Source organism: Castor canadensis, chromosome 8 (genome assembly GCF_047511655.1).
Source record: "Castor canadensis chromosome 8, mCasCan1.hap1v2, whole genome shotgun sequence".
Taxonomy (NCBI): Eukaryota; Metazoa; Chordata; class Mammalia; order Rodentia; family Castoridae; genus Castor; species Castor canadensis.
Genome location: NC_133393.1, coordinates 5,630,741 through 5,653,540, shown reverse-complemented (window position 1 = coordinate 5,653,540; position 22,800 = coordinate 5,630,741). Strand labels below are relative to the sequence as shown.

General features: G+C 39.4%; 1 protein-coding gene across 3 annotated transcripts; it reads left to right on the top strand.

Moving 5' to 3' along the window:
• Positions 1-160: 160 nt before the first annotated feature.
• On the top strand, positions 161-22,800 carry Fbxo9 (F-box protein 9). Of its 3 annotated transcripts, XM_020180083.2 has the most exons (13): positions 164-490; positions 4,278-4,364; positions 5,996-6,154; positions 9,471-9,528; positions 10,970-11,069; positions 13,165-13,295; positions 14,031-14,145; positions 17,290-17,408; positions 17,685-17,775; positions 18,401-18,496; positions 18,824-18,917; positions 20,411-20,562; positions 22,226-22,800. In XM_020180083.2, the coding sequence occupies exons 1-13, from the start codon at positions 488-490 to the stop codon at positions 22,332-22,334; spliced, it is 1,314 nt and encodes a 437-aa protein (XP_020035672.1). In that variant the 5' UTR covers positions 164-487; the 3' UTR covers positions 22,335-22,800. The 3 variants fall into 3 exon arrangements, with proteins under 3 accessions (XP_073938032.1, XP_020035672.1, XP_020035670.1); XM_020180081.2 differs by lacking the exon at positions 4,278-4,364; XM_074081931.1 differs by lacking the exons at positions 9,471-9,528; positions 10,970-11,069 and having other exon boundaries at positions 161-490; positions 5,996-6,153.

The following is a 22,800-nucleotide window of genomic DNA, read 5'->3' as shown; positions in this document are numbered from 1 at the left end:
GTCCCCTGAGCCGGACACGTGGGTTGAGTCTGAGGGTGGGCGGCCCGGCGGCCCCGCCCCAGCGCCCTGCGGGAGCCCTACGCCAGGGGGCGGGCGGCGGCGGCACTGCGCATGCCCGGTGCGTCGACGCAGGTTTCCGCAGCAGAGCGGCAGCTCCGCAGCGGCGTCGCGGGTGTCCAGCAGGGCCGACGCTCCGGTGCTCGCTCAGTCCTCGGCCTCGCTGGCCCCTCGCGCCTTTCGGCAGCCCGCGTTCCCGGCCGCAGCTCCAGCGCGCCCGGATCTGGCCCACTGCCCCGCGAAGATGGCTGCCGTACGCCGGGCCCGCAGTTACTCCCGCTGCCTGGTGCGCTTCTCCGACCGAGAACTCTGCTAAGCCCGTTGCAGTAGGCGGGCAGGAGTAGACACGGGACACCCCGCACCCCTCCTCCGGGGGGCGGTGCCGAGGGGGCGCCACAGCCCTTGGACCGCGGCCGGCCGGCCCGCCGGCATGGTAACTTGGGGAGGGGGCGCAGGGTGGGCTTGCGGGTCCGGGGGTGCAGGCCGCGGTGGTGCCAGGGCCCTGGCCTGGGGCGGAGGGAGTGCAGGAATGCCGGTCCTGACTGCTCCCCAGGGGTCACTCTTGCTGGACCCCCAGCGCGGTCCGAGGCAGGACAGCCGAGGAACAGGTCCTTTCTGGGCATGCAGAGGACTTGAGCGGGTCTTGCGCCAGGCGGTCAATGAGCATGGTCTGCCGTGAACCCTCCAGCCTCTTTGAATTCCAGAGGGAGCCCGGGCCAGACACTTGTTGATAGCACCTCTGGTGGAGCCCTGAGTGTAGGACGCACCTGCGGGTCGGTGCCCTGGGTCGTATGTTGGCAGGCAGCCCTGGCCCAGTGGGTTTGGAGGGATCCCGTCTCACTTGATGGCGGTGAGGGCCTAAAGCAGCTTCTCGGCTGTGCAAATGGAGAGGTTGAGCCAAGCTGCCGAGTTTGACAGTTCACGTACAGTTGTATGGGATGTGTCGTCTCTGCCGAGTGCCCATCTCAGAATCTTAATGTATGAGTCAGGGATGAAATGATACCAAACGAATTCGCTCCTAGAAGACTTGCAGATGTTTTTGTGGCTAAGAGAGTTGGCCAGACAGATTTATTTCAGGCAGCTAATCTGCAGGAGAGAAAAGGCACCAACTAATTCTTGGTAAACTTTCACAAGTACTTGTTTGATGAGGACTGAGCACTTAATCTTTATACGAAAATAATCCCATTCGTGAAACAGGAGTGACAGGATGAAGACTGAGCTATTCAGGATAAAGGTGGTGTTTTGGTCAAGCTCAATTATGAAAAAGAGTGAAAACCTGTGAGTGGCAACTGAAAGTACTTATTTCAAGCGGTATTGAAGTTGAGCACATAGTGGGACTCCAGCTCTCTAGTTGGTGTGAACATACTATCCAAATTGAGGTTATAGTGGATTAGAACTTTGTAACACACAATCTCAGGGGAGAAGAATGTTGTCTTGTGACAAGTCTCAAATTTCTTGTCCTTGTGATATGCATTATATATTGCCATGGCATTTTTATTTTATTTATTCATTTAGTCAAATTATTTGAGCACCTGTTGCAAGTGGCATAGTGTTAGACTTTGATACAGTACCAGATCTTCAATACAGTCAAATCTGTAGGGTGATTTATGGTAAACTTTTAATCGTGGAATGTCCGTCACATCTGAAAAGACACCTAGAGAATACCCAACAGGACTCAGGTCCTTTCCTATTAGCTGTTCTGGGAGTTTACAGTAATAAACCAGGACCTTACTTGCCAAGGCCGATAAATACTCCTCAGTGACAGTCCCTCATGTATTTTCCTACCAGTGATGTTCTTAGTAGGTGTATTACTCAGTTTCTCATGATTATAACAGAAATACCTGAAATAATTAATTTTTAAAGGAGAGGATTTATTTTTTTTCAAGGTTCTGGAGGGTCCGTTGTAAGATCAAGTAGTGCCATTGCCTTGGGTTTCTCATAAGACGCACATGGCAGAACAAGCGCCTCACCTCATGAGCCAGGAAGCGACAGAGAAGAGTCCCACAGTCCATCTTGAGGGCATACTGCCAGTAGGCCCCACATCCTACAGGCTCCACCACCTCCAGTAGTGCCAGCCTGGGGTTGTCCTTTAACACATGGACGTAGAGAGACTTTTGTCCAAACCATAGCAGTAGAAGCTCCCAACTTGAAGCAGCTGCCTCTTTCATTTATTTCTTCATTGATTTATCCTTTACAGTGTGCAAACATTTTTCTCTCTTGTAACTAGTTAAGTGTTAAAGGCACCTCTGCTTTGACTCTGGTTGCCAGAGATAAGATTAGGAAGCAAGGCTTATTTATGTTACACTGTAATGTAACACAAGTATATCTATCCAGTTGCTATGTTCAAAGATCTGTGGTAATAGAAACATTTCTTCTCTGGAAATAACAGTTAAAATTTGTAGTTGCGAAACTCAGTGTCTTTGTAAAATTGGTTTTGTTATTTCTAGCTAACCTTCAAGGTCATTTCTCTGGCCACATTTCTGTATGGGACTGATCACATCAAGTGTTGAGTGAGATCCATTTGCTAATGTCCATTAGCTAATAGGCTGAACTGAGGCAATATTTCATTTTCACTAAAAGGTAGGAGTTCATGGAGAATAGGATAAAATGGAAGGACTCTAAAATAAGACCTTTATTAAGCTCAAAGCTCCTATAGTAATTCTAGTCCAGATTTATTCCTCCTAAAGCCACTCCAGTATACAAAATTTGGATTTACATGTCAGATAAAATGCAAGGGATTTCTTGATGGAAGCATTCAGTTACAGTTCTTTGGCTAAGGAGCTTTCCTAGTGTATTTAAAATATTGAAAACTACAAGCCAGTGGCACATGTTTACTAATGTGCCAGTTATATAAAAGAAGGGACATCTTTCTGTGAACTATAATCTTTAAGTGATCCATGAAACAAAAATTATTTGTTGAACTCTGTGCCACAACTAAACAATTACTTTCTGAAGCAAAGTTGTTCTTAGTTACCTACTAAAAGCATTTTAAACTGGAGCCCAGTGGAGTTGTTGACTGTATAATATTTGAAAAGTAACCTATCAAATTTTATTTCATTAGTGTCGTTTAATTTACCCGTGAAGAAGATACCTAGAGAGAAGCAACTTTGTATTTCATTGGCATGAAACATTATAATAGTTTGGTTTTGGAACTTGAAGTTATGGACACTAAAATTATTTAAGTTAGGGTTTTTTTTTTTTTTTTTTTTTTTTGCCTTATTTGGACTGAAACGACTGTGTTTGGAAAGAGTGTGATAGAACTTGGTCAGCTCCATTTCAGAGTACTTCCTTCCTGATGAAAAACGCATCCTCACCATGAGGTAGTCTTGGGAAAGAAAAAACAAAATCTGACCAAAATCTAATCGAGTGTTGCTGGTCCAGCCACAATTTACAGGAAATAAGACGGCAAAGGAACATATTCACACCTCAACAAAATCCAGACACTACAGAAAAACAGACATTTTCATCACAAATTATAAGAAACAGAAGGGGGTTACAAAAGAATTGAGACATATCAACCAGTACAATATGAGAATCTTGATTTCACAAACTAAGTAGATGTACATTTTCAGAAATATGAATACCTTAAGTTGGCATTTGGTATTAAGGAATTTTTGTTTACACTGGTAATTATTGAAGTTGAATCATTATTTAGGGATTAATTATAATCTGCACTTTGGATGTTCTCTTGAATATATTTAAGTGGTTTTTTTCTCATAAAAAGTTAAAGCAAGATACATTCATTTTTTTGTAGAACCAAAGAGGGGAACCGAAACATTATATTTTGTTTTGTCTTTTTCTAGAAAGAAAAAATAATCTTAGCATAGATTGTCAGTAAATACATAACATAGTCTATCTTGATGGAGGAATCGGCTTCATTTGCCCAGTGACAATAATATTAATCATTTATGAATAATAACTATATATAGTTAGATTGACTTTTGAATGAATGGAATTTATGTTAAGTTTTTGAGAACAAGATGCTAAGATTCATGGTGATATTCCTGCTACTCTGGTTTGGAGTAGAGAGAGTGCTTTTCAGACTCATTTTACTTGGGAAGTAAATAGTAAGGCCCTACATGCACCCTACAGTCTTGCTATTCAGAGCGGGTTCCCAAACTTGACAGTGTGGTACTACATAGCAAGTAGCTGAGTAGATTAGATTACAGAGGGAAACTGCTGTTTGCATATTCCTGATGTTATTTTGGTTTTTCCCTCAGGCAGAAGCTGAGGAAGATTGTCATTCTGACACTGTCAGAGCAGGAGATGTTGATGAAAATGAGAGGCCTGCTGAGACAGACCTGCAGGCACGTACCTTCAATTCCATCACTTTCCCACACGCACACAGAAAGTGGTCGTAATCATGGAGATTGGCAGTTCTTGTTTGCCTTGAATTTAACTAGGTTTTCGTACTGCTTTATAGCACACTTAAACTGTCATGGATTTCTTTTTATGTGAAAAGTATCAATAATTATTCCTATATAATTCAATATATAAGTTTAAAGTACTCAAAATAAACAATAAGCATGACTCCGAACTCATTGGCAAGTTCAGCCACCTAAAAGCTTAACGCCTATGTATAGCAAGAGTTATCATAAATGAAATTAAAAGAAATAACTAGAATAACTATTCACCACATTTATGCAGAGGAGTGATATCCTTCATGTATAGAGCAGTCTTATAAATTAGAGGAACACAGAATAGAAAGATGTGAATGAATAGTTAATGGAAAAAATATGGATCACTATTAAATATTTGAAGAGATATTAGCCTCACTAATAATTTAATCAGTTTGTTGAATAATGCCATTGCTGTCCAGGCTGTGAGAACCCATGCAGTATACATGAAATTATAAACTGCACAACTTTTCTGGAGGGCGAGCTGGCAATAGGTGTCAAATGGAAAATATGCCTTCTCTTGATGTAACAATTCTGCCATGAAGTTGAACCTAAGGAGACAAAGGGGAAGATAAGCAAATACCCATGTACAAAGATGATTGTCAGAGCATTGTGTATATGGAAAAGTGTCATGCAGCCATTTAATTATAATACTTGTCTATTTGGAATGCGTCATTTTGTAGACATTGAATGCTGCTGGAAGTTCTTCAGGTGTGGGAACCAAAGCAGTACAAAGAACATAAAAATGATTTTTAAGATGTATATTTTATACCTCTTCTATAAAAGGAATCCAGAAACAATACACACAGTTCTATTATCAGTAGCTCTCTTTGGGAGGAGAGGTATCCCTGCTTGGGCACCTGGGAGGGAAGAGGAGAAGCAGAGGTTGCCAGGCAAGAGGTTTATTGAAAGCACTCCTGGGATCAACGCCCACAGGAAAGAAGCAGAGGGAGAAGTCCAGCTGCAGTACAGTTTTAATGGACCGCCATAGCCATCCTGTGGGAGTTCTGCAGATGAAACACCCTTTCAGAGCTGGCCTGAGCTACAAGAGAGCCAGGGCTCTATTGGCTCTCATTCGGTCATTGGATGGGATTGGGAAGCCAGTGTAATCTTGCTGAGGCAATACCCCAAAGGCCTACAACTTGGCCATTTGCAGGAAGTATTTCCGAAGTTGGGGGTAACAAGTTCTACATAGAGACCTGAACAGCGCATCAGAGTTCAATACATAGGGAACTTCACTTTTTCTGTGTTTTGCAATTTTTAAATAATTTATGTTAAAAAAAAAAAAACCCTCCTTTTTGAAGTACAGAATACTTACTAAAAAAATGCTTTGGGTTCATATCAAGAACTTTGAGTAGTACTCTTAATATCTGCTAGATGATGTATTCATCATCAAATCATTGAAAGCTTGTAAGTTCAGCCCCTAAGTCAGGGCTCGTGTTTGAAAAGATAATGTTTAGTGGGTATTTGGTTAGGCATATTAATAAGCTGTTTGAATCCAGCTAGCTTTTCTTGATGCATCTTGAACACTCTTGTCCCAGGCACAGCTCCAGGTGTTTCGAGCTCAGTGGATGTTTGAACTTGCCCCAGGTGTGGGCTCCAGCCACTTAGAAACTGGACCTTGCAGAGCAGCAAGAGGCTCTCTACTGAAAGCAGCCGCAGATACCAAAGGAAAGCAAGAACTGGCAAAAGAAGAAAAGTTAAGTATTAAAGATGTTTTCACAAATTACTTTTTTCCCTTTTTTTTGACAGATAGGAACTTTCACTGATAAAACAAAGTAGTCATCAGTAGTACTATGTTGACAAACACATAATTTGTAAAACAAAATAATTTTTCCTGAGCTGGGTGTGGTGTTGTTCATGTCTGTAGTTCTAGTACACAGGAGACTGAAGCAGGAGGATCAGAAGTTCAAGGCCAGGCTGGTCTACTTATTGCATTGCAGGCTAGCCTGGGCTAAATAGAGACACCCTATCTCAAAAAAACTAAGAAAAAGAAAAAGAATTTTTCCTGATGTGGAAATTTTTGCTAGTATGCCAATTTGTACACTCCCTATGGGTGTTTTGGATGATGCATTCCCTCAGGCCTGGGCTTTTTTCCCTGTAGCTATACTATCCTCATGAAATTGTCTTTTGCTAATCCATAGACTTGGGACTCACTTGGTCTCTAAAAGGTTGATGCCTCTGAGTTTATTAACAGAAGCTCAGAAGGGAAGAAAGGGTGCTCAAACGTTCATGTCTTTTTTTGAGACAGGATCTTCCTTTGTAGCCCAGGCTGGCCTTAAATTCACAATCCTCTTGCCTTCACCTCCTGAGTGCTGGGACCATATAGGTGCATGCCACCACCCTCAGCTTCAAGAAAGTATTAATGCGGTATTTTGTTATATTTTAAATTGAACATATTATAATGTTGTATTAGTCATTTCCTTATTCTGGAAAATTTTGTAAGTATTTTGAGTGCTAACTGCTCAGCTCACTATTGGTATTTACTGACCTGGAGTAAACCCAGCACACTGTTTCATTTTTAATTATGTCCCTCTTCCGTAAAGGCTGCATCTTTTTGACACCATCAGATACAAGTTTCTGTTTACAAATAATTAGTCATTAAATAATTGACATTACCATGATGACTTAGACATTCCAGACTTGTTTTAATCTTTATTTCAGAATAATTACAGGTTCACAGACCAGGAAGTTCTATGCATACTTTACACAGCTTCCCCCATAGTAACACCTTGCATAGCTATAGCACAACTTCAAAAAGCAGGAAGTAGACATTGGTGCAGTCCACAGTTCGCTCAGCTCTTCTGGGCTTATGAGCACTTGTGTAACTATCTCCGTTACACGGGGAGCTCTGTATGACTGCCATCACAGCCAGGGCAGACAGCTTGTCAACCTGAAGAATGGCAGAGAGTTCTCAAAAGATAGCAGCTGGGTGTGGTAGTTAATATCTGTAAGCCTAGACCTTGGGAAGTGAGAAGTATGAGGTCAAGGCCAGCCTGGGCTATGTAGCAAGACCCTGTCTCAAAAACAGAAGAAAACTAAAGATTTTTTGTGGAGTGAGCTGACTGAACTCTGGAATATACTGGCAGATCACGGACATACTTCGGAGCCAAAGGAAGGCAGGGTCTTTATAGACAAAGTGAGCAGGGTTAATAGCAAGGGTGCATTACCCGTGTTGAACAGTCAGTGGCTGGGCAGGAATCCTCACAGAGCATTTGTGTGAGGTCGCTGTGGCCTTGGCTGAGATCAGTTCTTGTTACCAGGGCTGGAGACACCTGTCTTCATGTTCCCTGGATTTGTTTTCCTAGGGTTGGCATAAATGATTCCATGTAGACTGTAATAACTTTCACAAACTTTTTTTTTTTTTTGGCGGGATTGGGGCTTGAACTCAGGACCTTACACTTGCTAGGCAGGTGCTCTACCACTTGAGCCACTCTGCCAGCCATTTTTTGTTTTGGGTATTTTCGAGATAGGGTCTCTGGAACTATTTGCTTTGGCTGGCTTCGAACTGCCATGCTTCGGATCTCTGACCTGAGTAGCTAAGATTACATAGTACCCAGCTCACATAGTACTTCGTCAGACAAGTATCTCACATCTTTGTTAACTGTTCACTTCCCCTCTCCTTCCCTGGCGCCACCAGTAATGTCTTCACCATTTCATAATTTTTACTTTCTAAGAATGTTGGATAAATGGCATCAAACAGTATGTAACCTTTTGAGAGTGGCTTTTTCACTGGATATAATTTCCTTGAGATCAGTCCAACTTCTTGTACATCAGTAATTTATTCTGTGCGTATTTTAGTTTTTGGGATTTTTCTTGAGAATGTCTGGTGGGTATGTAGCTCTGGATAGCTTTGAACTGGAAACCTCCTGCTTCAGCCTCCATTGTGCTGGGGTTATAGGCCTGCCCCATCATGCCCAGCTGTTTGTCCTTTTTTGTTGCAGGGTAAGATTGCATCTGTAGATGTCCTGGTTGGATTTTTTTTTTTAACCACTCACTAGTCACAAAATATTTGAGCTGTTTCTCATTTTGGGCCATTATTAGTGAAACTGCATCCAGGTTTTTGCAGAACATAAATTTTTATTCCTGTGGGATAAACACCCAGGAGCGCAGCTGCTGGGTTCTGTGGAAAGTGCACACTTGGGTGGTTTTTAAAAGAAACTTCCCAACTTTTCTAGAGGGTCTCGACCATTCTTCAACCAGCAGTGCGTGAGGGATCCAGCGCGCGCGCGCGTGCGTGTGTGTGTGTGTGTGTGTGTGTGTGTGTGTGTGTGTCTCCTCGTCAGCGTCTGTATGCCCCATTTTAGCCGTTCTGAGAGGTGGGCAGTTGACAGCTCACTGTGGTTCTAACTTGTGTGTCTTTAATGCTAATGATGTTGAATGTCTTCTTGCTGCTTATTTCACATTTGTACCTCCTCTCTGGAATAATCTGTCTTTTACTTTTTTAAATGGATTGCTTGAGTTTTTTGTTGTTGTTTTGTTTTTGCAGTACTGGGATTTGAACTCAGGGCCTCACACTTTCTAGGCAGGTGCTATATCACTTGAGCCAATACTTCACCACCTCTGCTTAAGTTTTTTTATTCTTGAGATTTGAGCATTCTTTATGTATTCTAGAACAAGTCCTTTGTTGAATATGTCACTTGTAAATATTTTCTTCACGTTTGTAGCTTGTCTTTTTGTCCTCTTAAAAAGGCATTTTGCAGAGCATAAGATGTTTGATGAGGTCCAGTTTATCAACTGATCCTTTTATGGGTCATGTTTCTGGTGTGGAGTGTAAGAGCTCTTTACCTAGTCCTAGCTCTCCATGATTTTTTCTCTTAACAGTTTTATGGGTTTTACATTTTATCTTTAAGACCATAATCCGTTTTGCCTTAGGTTCATGTAAGGAAAGTTCAGGTCACAGTGCATTATTTTGCCTATAGCTGTCCTGTAGCTTCAGCACCATTTGTTGAAAAGACTTCCCTCTACTACTTCACATTCATTTTTAATACAGATTTCCAAAACACTTTTTTATAGGCTCGAGAACTCTTCCTAAAAGCAGTAGAAGAAGAACAAAATGGCGCTCTCTATGAAGGTAAAAAAACCTCCAGGCCCAAGATCATGTAGTTAGGAAATCAATACAACTGTTTGTTACTGTTTTTTTTTTTTCATATTAGAACTTACTTGATATAGAACATCATTCTCCCTATATTCATAATCAATTTTTAAATCAGAAATGAAAGCATATATGCAATTTGTTCAAAAAACATCGCTGGGTAATATTGTCTTATTGGTAGAATGAGTAAAATAATTTTTTCTACATTTTGTTTTAGTGTTTTTTAATTTGTTCATTAAAACTATCTTAAAATTATATTCATTTTAAAATAGGATATGCTCCTTTCATGGGTGAAAATTATTTCAGAGGCAGAGAATATAAAGGATAAATTAAGGCACATACAGGTGCTCTTCTTTCAGAGTTCTAATTTACATTTTACCAAAGGAATGTGTTTTAGCTTTACTTTTCTCTTACTAACTCAATACAAATGCATGTGTAGGGCTGGGGATGTAGCTCAGTGGTAAAGCATTTGCCTGGCATGTGTGAGACCCTGCAGTCAGTCTCCAACACTACAGGAAGAAAAGACTTACTTATGGAAACAAAGTGAGTGGAATTTTGATGTTGAATATAATAATTGAGGCCTGGAGAGAATGCTTGCCATTGAATCATTTGAAGCTGTCAAAAACAACATTGTTCACAGTTGCTGTGTTTTTGTGGAAGTTTCTTTTAGCAATATTTTTACACATACATGTCCGATTGGTCAAGTCTGAAATCTTCAGTAGTTTGAGAGAGTCCCACCTCTACTTAGTGTACGGTAATTCATCCAGAATACTGGAACATGACAGGATATATCAGGTTGAATATTCTTGAGCCTAAAGGTAAAAGCACGAGTCAACCTGTACATCTCCAGGTTCCAGTGGGGTATCTCTGTAGGAAGAGATTTTTTGAGTATTTCAGCTATAAATCACCTGACCAGGAAAATTATTAAAAACTGGGTTTAAAGGTTATTTAGCTAAATAAAAGGAGCTGAGTTAAAAGAGGTTGGATTTGAAGGACGAATTCTAAACTCTTGCCTTTGTTATATCCAGCAGGAAGTATTTCATTTTCTTCAATTCTGTTCTAAAAAGAAAAGTTTGCTTACAAGTGTTTTTCTTGGGGCATTTCTTAGATCCCACAGAAGGATGACCACATAAAGTCACTGTAAGTGAGACAGAAGATGGTGAGGAAAAATATAGGAAGGAGAAAAAGATAAAGAGTAAAATATGTCTTAAGTGCCTGTAACATGGCTAGCTTTAAGGAAGAAGAGTTTCTTTCTGAGCAGTAAGGTTTGGAAATAAGTGTATTCACTGAACTATTGTTGCATGGAGAGAAAGAGAATTTGGCTGTTTGTAAAGAAAGCAAATTAAGCTATAGTTATGAGTAATAAAAATAAATGACAAAATGTGTGAGGTAGCTAATTTAGCTTTATTTCTTCTTTCAGCCATCAAGTTTTATCGCAGGGCTATGCAACTTGTGCCTGACATAGAGTTCAGGATCACTTACACCCGGCCTCCAGATGGGGACGGCGCTGGAAAGAGCTAGTGCGTATTTCGTTCGGCAGACAGCAGTGCACAGCTTGCTAAAAGTCAAGTGTTTTCACCATGTTGACTCTTAACACTAGAAGATGGTTATTTTTCTGTTAAGCTCTGTATTGGTTAGTATGTCCTTGTTTGTAACATTGGAGAAATTTTTAAATTAGGGACATTTTAGAGACAAAATATAGAAATTTACATTTTAGATAGTTAAAACGAAAATAAGATGATAAAAGTTTTTAATAAAAGCAGTTGTTACTAAAAGAAGTAAGTTAAAGGATAAATTTCAATTTTCTGAAAACTATCTGAAGTACAAAATACTAAAATGTACTTAAGCTAATTGATTTTGTTAATGGTTCTTTTGTGTTTGAATGTTGACATTTTAAAAAGGCATTTTGCTGGGCGCCAGTTGCTCATAAAATAATCCTAGCTACTCATGAGGCAGAGATCAGGAGGATCTTGTTTCAAAGCCAGCCTATCTCCAAAAAACCCTTCACAAAAAAGGGCTGGAGGGGTGGCTTAAGGTGTAGGACCTGAGTTCAAACCCCAGTACCACACAAAAAAATAAATAAAATAAAAAAGGCATTTTATTAGGGAAATGCTGCGCTATAATACTTTATTATTTTAACGTGTGTAAGTTGACGATTATTAAAACCCTAAAACACCGTTGTTTAAAAGCTTAGGTGTAAGCATCCCCAAGAAATCTTGCTGTACTATACTTACTCCTCTTGCATCGCAGTTATGGTGTTGCATTGATAGCTTCACCTGGACAGAGATCAAGAGGGAGTGTTTTTAAACTAGTGCTATTGAAGCTGTTTGCAAGACAAGGCAATAAAAAAATTGTTGTCACCTGATCCCTTTACCCCCAACATCCCAATTTGATGATACTAGAAGAAAAAGATGTCTGTACCCGTGAGAGTATGTCAGGTTGAAAGTGGGCATTACATAAAACAGAGTTTCGGTGAGGAAATTATATTATTATATTTACTCTGTCATGAACTAATTGTCACTTTTTTCAATACATATGCTTGTTGGCAGTGTTTTTTAAGAATTGGATAAGCCATTAATAAATATCTGGTGAAGTCAGCATTAGTTTCCTGTTTATGCTTTCATTTTGTAGTCTTCACCAAATTAGAGTTAACAGCATGAGGTAATTCATACTCAAAATGAGTCTTTTGGGCATTTTCTAAACCTTTAAATTTGGGTGAACTTACTTAAATAAGCTCTTAGAAGGTAGTGCTAAGTGCTGTTAAGGAAGATTGTGTCACACCATTAAGGAAGCATTTGTTTTCTGTCCTTTCCTTTGTACAAACCCAGGTGCTCTGAAAGCTGTTGAAGGTTACAGCTGCTTTTTTATTATGGGATCTGGCAAGCCTTGAAAGCACTTGTGATGGTTTCGTTGTTGCTGCTTTTTCCTGTATAACAGTGGTAGAAAGAACAGCCAGAGTCCTTGAGCCCCAGCCACACTTCCTTTTTGTTCTATTAAAAATGCCATTCCTTGTTTTCTTACATCCTTATATAAGCTTTTTCATGATCACCTTTAAGATTGACCCCAACAAAAATGAAAGCTAGACCTTATTTTTAGAACTCCTGATTATGCATTTATATATAGTGGTAGATAATTTGTGGATCCTAAAAATTTTTCAAATTAGATATTTGCCTCTTTAAAAATAGGTTAATAAGTTAAGGCACATCTATTAGAAACCCATTGGTAAGTAAGTACCTTAAATGACATTTGTATAGTTTTCTTATCAGTTAGAAAGGACTAAGATCATTTAAGGAATTTATTTACACAAGATGTTCAATCATTTGAAATTTTTCACTAACTCATGAAATCTCTATAAAAATAAAACTAATTAAATCTCAGCCCCTGAATCCAAAAATCCTAATTGTAGTGGTGATTACTGAAGCTTTTTTCTTGGAAAAACGTGACATGGTACTTCCCTACAAGGCAGGATAAGCCATTACCACATTTTTTAAAAGTAGCGAGAATGTTTGCCCCAGATGACTTCCTACAGTAGATCTGAAAGTGCTGTAAAGAATCTGTTTCTCCACTGTTCCTAGTCTGAGGCACGTAACTTACTCACCTCCCTTCCTTTTTTAGCATTGAGGATAATGACGATGACAGCAAGATGGCAGATCTCTTGTCCTACTTCCAGCAGCAACTCACATTTCAGGAGTCTGTGCTCAAACTGTGTCAGCCGGAGCTCGAGAGCAGTCAGACTCACATATCAGGTGTGGACTGGACCCCGGTCGTTTTCACTCAGTAAGAAGCACTTAACCCTAGGTTGAAGTTTCACAGACTTAAAAATGGCAGGTCATTTGCCAGATAATTGTTGCTCTTCGGAACATGGTGAGCCCTACTTGTAATTGCCATCGTGCATTGATAAGCCTTTCAAAATCTGAAGCAGAGCAGAGGTTATAGTGCAGTTGTTCAAGGATGCCGTACTTTGCTCAGCACAGATCTGAGAGGGTGAGTCACTTTGCCGTTTGGAAGGAGGAATACTGGCGTGGTAACATTTCAGCCGGAGTGGGCAATAGTCCCGATACCGCCTAAATGTTTAGGAATTAGCATGCTGTTTTCATATGCTAAATATTGTTTAGTTGTGGGATTTTGTTTCAGAGGACAACTTAAAATCTTAAGGACTTAAAAAGTTTCTTAGTGTTGATAAGTGCAGTCTGGATCACATATATACATATAGTAGATGATTTCTAATATGTCTGCTGGTAAAAATCTTGCAAGGGAAAATAATGGTTTGTAGAAGCGGCTTCAAATATGTTTTATCCTGAAGAACAAAGATGTTTGTCCTGGTGTTAGGATTGCATTTGGGTTTTCAGCACACTTGCTGTAGGTCTGAGCAGTACCGAGGTGTGGTTTATAAGCCTCTCTTGGGGTATAAAAGTACACTGAGGATGTGAGTGTGACAGTAGAATGACGTACAGTCCCTGGAAGGTGGTTTTCCTTTGCAGTGCTGCCAATGGAGGTCCTGATGTACATCTTCCGATGGGTGGTGTCTAGTGACCTGGACCTCAGGTCATTGGAGCAGTTGTCACTGGTGTGCAGAGGATTCTATATCTGTGCCAGGTACTTACTCTTTTTTTTTTGTCCTAAAACAATTCAGGCAGTAAAGAAAAAGATTATGGTCTTTTACCAATCTTGATGGAAGAACTTGATGAAGATTCTGAGTGGTAGCTTTTCCAAAGCTGTATTTAACATGATTTTCTCGTTAGCTTAGTTCGCATGTAAAGGTTAGAATACGCCGGCCTTCCAGGGACAGGCAATGCCCACGGCAGAGAGGTGATCAGACATGCTGCTGCCATCTGGGAAGAAGAATTACAGAGACTAATGCATTCCAGCCACTCTGAATCCATTAAGTTGTAATGGTTTCACTTTAGACTGCACTGGAATTTTCTTTTGGCACCTTGAAAGTTATCATATCCCTTTTAAAATCTAGCTGTGAGAAGAATAAGCATAGCTTAATACAAAATTACTTAAGGCTGATCTTTCATGGGTCTCTTACATGAAAGTATATGCTTAGCCCTTAGCATGTAGGATTTCTTATAAAAACTTTTTAATTCTATTTGGAATCTTGTATTTTGCATAAACTACTTGAGTTGCTGGAAGCATTTGTTTTCAGTGGTTCTGTGTGTCACTTTATTTCACAATTACCTGCTAGGCCCTACTGGATTGCTGCCAACCTTTGGAAATTGGGATTTCTAGTACATGAGAAAACAAAGATTTGTAAAGGAAGCTGGGCGCTGGTGGCTCACACCTGTAATCCTAGCAACTCAGGAGGCAGAGATCAGGAGGATCGTAGTTTAATGCCAGGCTACAAGACCCTATCTCGAAAAAACCCATCACAAAAAAATAACTGGTGGGAATGGGCTCAAGGTCTAGGCCCTGAGTTCAAGTCCCAGTACCTCAAAAAAAAAAAAAAAAACAGATTCATAAAGGAAGCAAATTTTCAGAAATAAAACTTCATGTGTCGTCATAAAAGTAATTATTAAAAGAAAAATGTTTAAATATACATTTCAGCATAAATTTTGAGAGGTTTATCTTTGACAGTCTAACACCAACATAAGTAAGTTTTGCTTCTTTAAAATTTAATATGTTAAGTTACAGATGGATTAATAAATATTTTGAGCTGTGTCAAAATCATGTCAGTTTTCAGAACATTTTTTATTTAATTTTTTTTTTACTAATTCCATAACAAATTGTATACAGTGTGACGTTTTAAAGTATATCCATTGTGGAATGACTAAATCTAGCTACTTAACAAGTACATTAGCTCACATAGTTACATTTTTGTGGTAATAACACTTAACATCTGTTCTGCTTGCATCTTTGAAGAACACAGTAGTCTCATTAACTATAGTCACCATGCTGTGTAGCCTTTTTACAACCTGATTATTCCTCCTGTGGTACGCACTCTTCGAACAACACCTTTCCCTCCTCGCTTGTTTCCACCCAGCTTCTGTTAACCAGCATCCTGTTCTCTGCTTCTTTGTATTTTTAGAGCTCACGTGTAAGTGAGCTCATGTAGTGCTCGTCTTTCTGTGCTCGGTTTATTTCACTTAAACGTAATATCCTCCATGTTCTTCCATGTTCTTGCAAATTATGGGATTTCATTCCTTTTTATGGCTAAATCCATCGTGTGTGTGTGTGTGTGTGTGTGTGTGTGTGTGTGTGTGTGTAAAATGGACTTTTTTTAGTTTGTTCATCCATTGGTGGACATGTAGATTGATTTCATGTCTTGACTATTGTGAATAGTGCCCCAGTGGACTTGTAATTGCGAGTAACTCTTTGACATGACTGATTTCAGTTCCTCTGGATATATACCCAGAGGTGGAATTGCTGGATAAGGTAACAATTCTAGTTTTGATGTTTTGAGGAACCTCCATACCATTTTCAATAACGGCTATGCTAATTTACTTTCTCACCAACAGGTAATAAGGATTCCCTTTTCTCCAGACCTTGCTAACAGTTGTTATCTTTTGTAAGTTTGAGAACAGTCATTCTAATAGGAGTGAAGTGATAGCTCATTTTGGTTTTGATTTGTATTTCCTTGATTAGTTATGTTGAGCACTTTTTCAGTACCTGTTGGTCACTTGTTGATCTTCCTCTGAGAAATGTCTTTTCAGGTCTTTTGCCCTTTTGTTTTGTTTTGTTTTGTTTTGTTTGGTGGGAGTGGGTTTTGAACTCAGTACTTCACACTTGCAAAACAGCCACTCTGCCACTTGAGCCTCATCTCCAGTCCATTTTGGTCTGGCTGTTTTGGAGATGGGGGTCTCGTGGAGTATTTGCCCAGCCTGGTCTCAAACCAAGATCCTCCTAATCTCAGCCTCCCAAGTAGGAGCTAGTATTACAGTTACTTCTTTAAATAAACTTTTTACCCCTTGTCATTCTCTACTGTTGGGAATACCACTGCATCGTACATTTCCTTATTTGATGCACTCCTGTAACTTTCACTACCTTTGTTCATCCCGGTCATTCTTTCCTTTTTCTTCTGTGTGTTTTCAAACAACCTGTCTTCAAGCAAGCGATTCTTCTGCTTGTTTAGTCCTGACATTGATGCACTCTTAGCACATTTTTTCACTTAGTTCATTGTATTTTTAGCTCCAGGATTTCTGATTGAGTGTCTTCGTTTTAATTTCTCAGATGAGTTCCTATTCTGCCACCTTGCTCTGCACTCTCTCTCAGAGTGATCTTCTGATGTCATGCTCTAAACTCACCCGTGATATTCATCTCTTATAAATAGCTACTCCCTGCTGCGAGGTGCTGCCTCCTGTGCTCCCTACTCCCTCTCAGATCACAAGGTCCACTCTCATCCTGTCGTCTTTGCTTCCTCTGGCTTCTACTGAGCCACAGTCGTGCTTCCTCTGAGGAACCTGCACTAACATGGCTGCTGCTCGGGATGCTTATCTCCTCACCACTCACCTTCCCAGAGGCCTTTCCAGCACCCTCTGAAGCAGGCTCTCCTCAGCACATCTTCCTGGTCTGTTTACTTCATTGACTGACATGTGCACTGAGCTCACGAACCTGACTTTTCTCTCTCACCAAAAAAAAATAGCAGGGCCTTGCCTTCTCCATCAGTTTCTCCCCACTCCTTGGAGCAGTGCCCTGCGTGTACTCAAGAAATACTTATTGAATAAAACAATGGCTGATGGCAAACAGTTCTGTCTGCAATAGGGACTGGCTTTATATGTTTGTTGATGTGATTTTTCCTAGAGACCCTGAAATATGGCGCCTGGCTTGTTTGAAAGTATGGGGCAGAAGCTGTGTTAAACTTGTTCCATACTCATCCTGGAGAGATATGTTTTTAGAACGGCCTCGTGTTCGGTTTGATGGTAAGTCAGACACTAAAGCTCAAGAGAAAGCGGTCTAGAATTTTTTTTTTTTTTGTAGTGCTGGGGTTTGAACTTGGAGCCTTGCACTTGGTAGGCACGCGCTCTAACACTTGAGCCTTGTCCCCAGCCCTTAAAATGCTATTTCATATGTAGTTTTAATTTTCTGTAACGGACCTAAGAACTTGTAAGCATGTTTAAAGGAAACCACAATAAAAGTAAAGCTGGACATGCAAAGTTTTACTTATGTTCTTTGAAGAAACTAGTTTCTTTTTTTAGGAGTGTATATCAGTAAAACCACATATATTCGTCAAGGGGAGCAGTCTCTTGATGGCTTCTACAGAGCCTGGCACCAAGTGGAATATTACAGGTACAACTGTAGTGAACTGAGTGAGTGGAAAGTTCTCTCTCTCCAAGTATTGGCTCATTGGTTACTTAGTCTGTTCTTTGTTGCCTTTGACTTACCCACAAAATGGCCCTCAGTATTTTTACCCAGTATTACGACATAGGAACTTCATTCAAAACCCAAAAGGTTAATAAACTTACAGAGTTCTTTTGGAGTTTGCCTTTTCTTTTGCATGGTTATACTGGTTGCCTTTTCAAACAGCTTGGCTTTTTTCCAGCCTAGTGGTCAACAGATATCACTATTCCTGAGAAATTAGGCTTATGTTAACTACTATGTACGAATTATTGGATCTTGCTTGTGTGTGACATTAGTGCTTTAGGAAAGCATAGAACTTTAATAGAAGAGCAATATGAACTTTTATTTAATGAGTAAAGTTAAAAGTTCGTTTCTTCCCTAAGGAATAACTTTAGTTTTTGTTGCTGGACTAACACGTTGTCCTGTTTGTTTTCATGATGTTTTATCTGTTCTTTGGCCCATGTAATTTCACTTTTGGTTACAGTTGTGAGTAGGCTTAGGTACCGAAAAGTAAGGGCATGTTTTAGACTTTGTGGATGTGGTGTGTTTTGGTATTCTCATTCTTTTTATGCAGGTACATAAGATTCTTTCCCGATGGCCATGTGATGATGTTGACAACCCCTGAGGAGCCTCAGTCCATTGTTCCCCGTTTAAGAACTAGGAACACCAGGTAATGTTTTCTGTAGCTTCCTATTCAGGCCACATTTTAAGGTTGATGTAAACAGTACTTTCTTGACTTAACACTGAGTGATTTTGAAAGCAATCATGAGAGTGGAAGGGAGATCCTTGTGAAGCCCCTCGACAATCTCTAGAAGCTTCTCCCTGGATAATCTGCTTTAGTAGGGCTTTCAGGCCTTGGAATTGAGGTATACTCACATCCTAAATAATTCTTTTCAGCCAAGTTAGTAAATGCTATTGTAATTCATAATTTCCTTGATAACTTAAATCCGCATAAAATAGCAGATTAGTAGATTTAAAGTGTTTTTTTATTTTTTAGAACGGATGCAATTCTGCTGGGTCATTATCGCTTATCACAAGATACAGACAATCAGACCAAAGTATTTGCTGTAATAACTAAGAAGAAAGAGGAAGTGAGTATGCAAGGTGGAATTGAATTTTCTTAACCAATTATACACTCATGCAGTCTTTATTAGGATAAAACTGTTTCATTACTTATACTATTACATAAAATGTGCTGACTGTAAAGTATCTGTTGTCTTTTATTGGGTGAATATGTTCATCCCACCACATGGCTTCCTGTTCTAGCCCAGAGATTTTACACATGGAAGATGCACCGAGATTGCACACCTGCTCACGTGTGTTTCCTACTCTTCTTTCTGTGAACCATGGAGGCCACTTTTTCCTAAATTAGCCCTCACACATTCTTTCACCAGGTGATTTGTAGAGAGAATTTTAATTTCTACTGGAAATAAGGTTTCCTCCTTCCTGTTCTTGTAAAAAATAAATAGATGAAATGCCTGGCAAAGGGATTACTGATAGTATCATATTCTAGAGTAGTCCAGATTCTCTTAATAGATTGAAGGCCTGATGATTTTCACAGCTTTCCCCATATGCATTTTTTGAATTCTGGTTAAAAGACACAATCTATGTCCAAGAAGTCAGTTGTGACGTACTTGAAACAAGTATTTTTGCCTGATGTCTTTAGAGATAATAGTTTTGTATAGAGGCTCCCCTCTCTTCTTTAGCATGTTATATTGAGATAGTTAGAGCAGGGTTTCATCTGTGAGTCCTATCACCTTGTAGCCAGCTGCCACTGGCGTCTCTGCCTTCTTCTGATAGGCTCCCTGGCGTGCAGGGTTGGTGTCTGAAAGACAGAGATACTTGTTTTGACTGTGAGCATGAGTTTCCTGAGGTCCAAATTGTGAGTCCTACTAGTTTTGGTTTTATCTAGTGAAAATATGTAGGATATTCCATGTAGAGTGTCAGATTTTTTTTTCAGTTCATTCTTTTATTTTTATTTTTATTTTTTTAATTTTTATTGTTTTATTATTCATATGTGCCTACAATGCTTGGGTCTTTTCTCCCCCCGGATTTTCTTTTATGATGAAACCATTCTTAGGGTTTAATTTTTGTGTTTTTAGCAGCAGTATTTACAAAAGTGTGATTTGACTAAACTGTAAAATTTACTTCTCCATTCACTTTTTAATGTTACTGTAAAAGGTAACATACTCTGGGTTTTTTTCCAGCCTTCACCAATTTATCACTTTCTCCCTTCAGGGCTTCCCAAGTGTTTTATAGTAGAAGGCAACACTAGATTTGGGAGACAGAGTTTTATTTCCCATCTCTCAAACTGCTTTGTAACTTTGGTTAACTCTTGACTTCACTGGATTTTCATTTCTTTAACCATTAAATGGAAATCTTGCAATCATTATAACACACGGAGTCATTGTGATGAAGGGGAAACATATTTTTAGTTACCACTTTTCAAGGCACCCACACATTTTCATGTTCTGCTCAAGACACTCTTCACAGTGTGTTAATGTTCCACTCTCACATACTGTATTCCTGAAACATTTATGCATAAGTGAAGTGAGGTTTATAATACTTACCTTTGCTTTTGTAGAAACCACTTGACTACAAATACAGGTATTTTCGTCGTGTCCCTGTGCAAGAAGCAGATCACAGTTTTCATGTGGGGTTGCAGCTATGTTCCAGTGGCCACCAGAGGTTCAATAAACTCGTCTGGATCCATCATTCTTGTCACATCACTTACAAGTAAGTGAGCACAGTGGAAATGCCATGATAATCATAAATGCATATTTTTCATGTCCAGTTTGGGAAACTCAGATATGTTTTGAATTCTTCAGAATGCATGTTATGTTGCAAAGCAAAACCATAGTGTGATACTACTGTAAATCAAGAAAATGGCCAAAATGCAAAGGACTAAACGTGAGTGAGAAAGTAGAGTACCTGGAGCTCTTACGCCATGAACTGTGCTCCCACTATAGGGATGAAGGTGTCATTCCATGCACAGAGTGGTCCCAGTTAACCATAAGCAGTATTCATTGACTTAGCTCAAGACACTTCTAAGATACCAGATCATTTTTTATCAACAGTTCAGTGTTTCCATTTTTCACTTTCCATTTGGTTCATCTGGAAGAATTATACACTGATTTTAATAGAATTACAGTTAGGAAAATTGGCCTTCTTATAAAGGAAAAACAAAAAAAGTAGTTCATGTATTCTAAAGCCAAATCTGTTAAGTGATTCTTGTTTATAGCTTTTTGTTCTATTAGGTAGGATTTGTTTGACCTGGAGAAAGGAGCAGTACAGAAACACGTAAAATTTTAAAAAGAGGGAGCTGAAATATCAATTCATGTGGATATTAAAGTCAGCAGCTGGTAGGTTTGAAAGAATACTGGTATGTGACTGAGGACTCTCCATTCAGATTGCAAACAAAATTCCAAGAGACAAGTTCTGAAGTCTGAAGTCTGCTCCCATGAACCCTCCTCGCAACCCTGATCAGTTGTTAAGCTTTCTTGATAATATTTCTGCCATACAAATGACTTCCTTACTCATTTGGATGCCCTGATGACTGAGAAGGAACATTTTTTTCTTGTCACCGTTACCTGCCAGTTCTCTCCTTCTTGCTTTTCTTCATAACCTGGTGCAGTAGAATTTTTTTCCCTTTTCAGAGAAAGAAACAAAACCCATAAGTAGAGCCAATAAAACGAATGATAGCGTAGTTTATGCCTAACTCATTAGAAAATGCAGGTCATTTTTTAGGAGAAAAAAGGATAATTTAATAGGTGCCATTTGTAGTTGCTTAGAGATCACGTTGCCTTGATACAGTATTTATATCTACTTGCATTTTCTACTTTTATTTATTTTTCTTTTGTAGGGGAAAAGCATCCTAAAAATCATACAATTAGTCATCTGTTTCCCTCTCCCCTGCCTATAATTTTGCTGTTGATTGAGCACATATTAAATTCTACTCTAGGAATATAATTCACTTTGAAGCATGTCATAACAAGACTCATAAATTGTCTATGGCCTTTGACTTAAAGCTTCTTAGGGATGTGTTTGAAGAACATGATCAAAAATAGCATGTTATTTTAATTGTCAGATGTTGGAAGCAAGCTAATTCTCTAAAAGGGGAATTATTAAATAAATCATGGTGGAACAGACAGTACAATATTATGCAGTCATAAAAATGGTTTCTGAAGAGTAGAGAAAATGCATATCTCAGAATGTTAACTGAAAAAGAAGCAGGATTACAAATAGAATAGGATCTCTCGGAGAGAGGGACTCGGCAGAAACACTCAAAGGAAAGATCTCATATATTTGGGTGGAAGAATTGAGTGACTTTTCCTTGTGCTTTTCTAAACTTGCGCCTGCATTATTTAGACTTTAAATCTCCTCCTTTGTTGCTGTCCAGATCAACTGGTGAGACTGCAGTCAGTGCTTTTGAGATCGACAAGATGTACACGCCTTTGTTCTTCGCCAGAGTGAGGAGCTACACTGCGTTCTCAGAAAGGCCCCTATAGGGCTCCTAGCCGGTCCTTGTCACTGTTGCATGAATTAAAGTACAAAGCGCAAAAGAGCACCTAAGTTATAAATGTACATACATATGAATTGAAACTTATTTTAAATGGTTGGAATTCCTTTAAGAAGAGTAAATTATTTTTTTTTATTTAAGGGGATAGTTGATTCTTGGGGTGTTTTGTTTTGAAATTGTAAGTTTAAGCAAATTTATGTTGTGAAAAGCCTTATATAAGTTTTAAATCATGTCCTTGTTCAAGCAAATTTTTGAGCAAATTTCTGTCACATAAGTCACCTCCTGCCAGGTCGTCCTAATATTTAAATGCATCAGGGGAGAGCTTCACTGGATACGTATTTTATTTCCTGCATGACTTACTGTCTTTGCACTAAAGGCTCAAAATGTGAAAACCTGTTCTGGATTTGTTTGAGACTGTTTAACCAATAAAGATCATAATTAAATGTTTCTTTCAA